The following is a 2,751-nucleotide window of genomic DNA, read 5'->3' as shown; positions in this document are numbered from 1 at the left end:
TCCTTACAGAACAGCAGACTGTACCGCACTCAAGCCTATGTACCGTAGCACCCTATACCAAGTTACCAGTCCTTATAAGAACTTTTGTGGACCAAGCAGGTTGTGTATTAGTGTTTAGCAGACTGTACGTCAGTCCCTATACCGCTGAAGGACTGCTGCAGTATAGGGCAGCGGTCAGCAGTGGTGCACGTCAACCCTATCTATTGTGGACCGATAGCGGTCCTTACAGAACAGCAGACTGTACCGCACTCAAGCCTATGTACCGTAGCACCCTATACCAAGTTACCAGTCCTTATAAGAACTTTTGTGGAACAAGTGAGTTGTGAATGTTTAGCAGACTGCAGCAGAAGGGCAGCAGTCAAGTATAATATCCTTTCTATATTTGGAAGAAAGAATATTATACATGTACAAGCCTATTACTGTACCACTGATACCAGTCCTGAAAAGAACCTTTGTGGAACTAATAATAACAGCAAGTCTTTAAAATTACCCTCACTGCCTGACAACACTGCTTCCTTCCTGTCCCTATACAAATTGGCAAAAAAAGAGAACGATTAGTGGTTACTGGAACAGCTCTTTTGTGGACCTTGATAGTAACAGCTAATGATGATGATGATGATGATGATGATGAAAGACTAATCTGGCTGTCCCTGTAGCATACACCGTCCTTTCCCTTTCTCTAAACTAACAAAAGACACTCAGGCTGCTGCAAGAATCAGCAGCACAGCAAACCTATCAACACCTAACACCTATACCAGTCCTGAAAAGAACTTTTGTGTACCAAATAGCTAGTGGTTTATCTCTCCCTACTCCACACAGGAACCTGTCCCTATCGTAACAGAAGAAAGAATGTAAAATGGCCACCGGATCGGGTGTATTTATAGGTTAGGGGGAATGTACAAGTGTCCATGTGCTGTCATGTCTCAATTGGCTGTCCTGTATCACATGATAAACGTGTCACCAAAGGTTAAAGTTCTTGTATACATTAAACACGTAAGTCCGCCGCGGCGAACGACGGAAAAAGGCGTTCGAACGTGCGGACCGCGAATGTCGGAAATTCGCCGCGAAACGACCGCCGGGCGAACCGTTCGGCCATCACTAGTTCTGACTCCAACCCCACGTCATGGTGGGCACCTCAAATTCCACCTTCTACCCGTCTCACCATGAATTCACCTTGTTAGGGTTCCCTGGAGTCCTTCAGTTCAGACGTCTTCTATTCATCCCGTTTCTCCTTCTCTTTATAATCATTATATTGACTAACAGCGTCATCATCCATACAGTGAGGAAGGAGAGCTCCTTGCATGCTCCGATGTACATCCTCATCTCATTATTGTCCATTACCCACATCTGTGGCACCACTAACATACTGCCCAAGATGCTCCTTGGCATCCTCTTTGGCATGAACCAGATCACTCTCATTGGTTGTTTGATTCAAATGTTCTTCATCTACTTCTTCTCCATGATGGATTGCAATGTTCTTCTGATGATGGCCTTGGATCGGTACATTGCCATCTGCAAGCCGCTGAGCTACCACACTATCATGACCAGGAGAATGTTGGTTTGTCTCACAGTTGCCTCTTTTATAAGGGGTGTGATTGTCATTGTTCCTGTCATCTATCTGGCTTCCACGGTCAATTTCTGTGGCTCCAGTACCATCCACCATTTTGCCTGTGAGCACATGGCCCTGCTGGGCTTGGCTTGTAGTAATATCACCACAAACAAGATTGTGGGCCTGAGCATGAGAGTGATCTCCATGACAGTGGACCTGTCCTTTCTCTCCATCTCGTATGGCGCCATCATTTGTGCCGCACTGAAGATCTCCACTGGAACGCTCAGGAACAAGGCAATGCACACATGTGGGACTCATGCCCTGGTCATCTTGGTTGTCTACTTCTTCAGACTCTCCTCCTCCGTCCTGTACCGGGTATCTAAATCGGTGACCAAAGACACCCACAATCTTCTCAGCGCTGCCTATTTACTGGTCCCTGCCCTGGCCAACCCTCTGATTTATGGCCTGAGGACCAATGAGATCAGAGTCCGAATGCTAAAAACTTTCAGCCAAAAACGGGTGGTCACAAAAAGGGCAACATGAACTGCTGTGACCTAGAAGAAGAAAATGTTATGTGATGAATTCATTTTCGTTATTCGAAATAACTAAATGCATTCATTTCATTCAGCTGTTTGAAGCATCCAAATTAAATATATAATACAAATTCATTTGATAAAAGCTGGTTGTAAAGGAGCGGTTGAGTTGAGGTTTTTTTTTTTTTCCAAGAGTCAAGGACCACTGATCGCTCGGTTCTCAGAGCTCTGTGAGAAGAAAGCTGGTGACTATCAGTCACCGGTAGGGATGAGCCGAACACCCCCCGGTTCGGTTCGTACCAGAACTTTCGAACGGACCCCACGTTCGTTACGAACGTTAGAACCCCATTGAAGTCTATGGGACTCGAACGTTCGAAATGAAAAGTGCTAATTTTAACGGCTAATATGCAAGATACTGTCCTAAAAAGGGTTTGGGGACCCGGGTCCTGCCCCAGGGGACATGGGTCAATGCCTAAAATGTTTTTAAAAATGGCCGTTTTGGCGGGAGCACTGATATTAATGACGATTAAAGTGAAAAAAAAAAATGAAATATTCCTGTAAATATGGTGCCTGGGGGGTGTCTGTAGTATGCCTGTGAAGTGCCACGTGTTTCCTGTGTTTAGAACAGTCCCTGCACAAAATGACATTAAACGGAAATAACACCATTTA

General features: G+C 45.2%; 1 protein-coding gene across 1 annotated transcript; it reads left to right on the top strand.

The window, feature by feature from the left end:
- The first annotated feature begins 1,103 nt into the window (after window positions 1-1,103).
- LOC143958906 (olfactory receptor 52L1-like) lies at window positions 1,104-2,504 on the top strand. Its single transcript, XM_077467889.1, has one exon. It carries the CDS (start codon window positions 1,124-1,126, stop codon window positions 2,090-2,092), a length of 969 nt encoding a protein of 322 aa, XP_077324015.1. The 5' UTR covers window positions 1,104-1,123; the 3' UTR covers window positions 2,093-2,504.
- Window positions 2,505-2,751: the final 247 nt, after the last annotated feature.

The sequence above is a fragment of the Lithobates pipiens genome, unplaced genomic scaffold, assembly GCF_037356315.1.
Source record: "Lithobates pipiens isolate NorthernLeopardFrog02 unplaced genomic scaffold, aLitPip1_a1.2 Scaffold_63, whole genome shotgun sequence".
Lineage (NCBI taxonomy): Eukaryota > Metazoa > Chordata > Amphibia > Anura > Ranidae > Lithobates > Lithobates pipiens.
The sequence above is the reverse complement of the archived record's forward strand: the minus strand, read 5'-3'. Positions and strand labels throughout refer to the sequence as shown.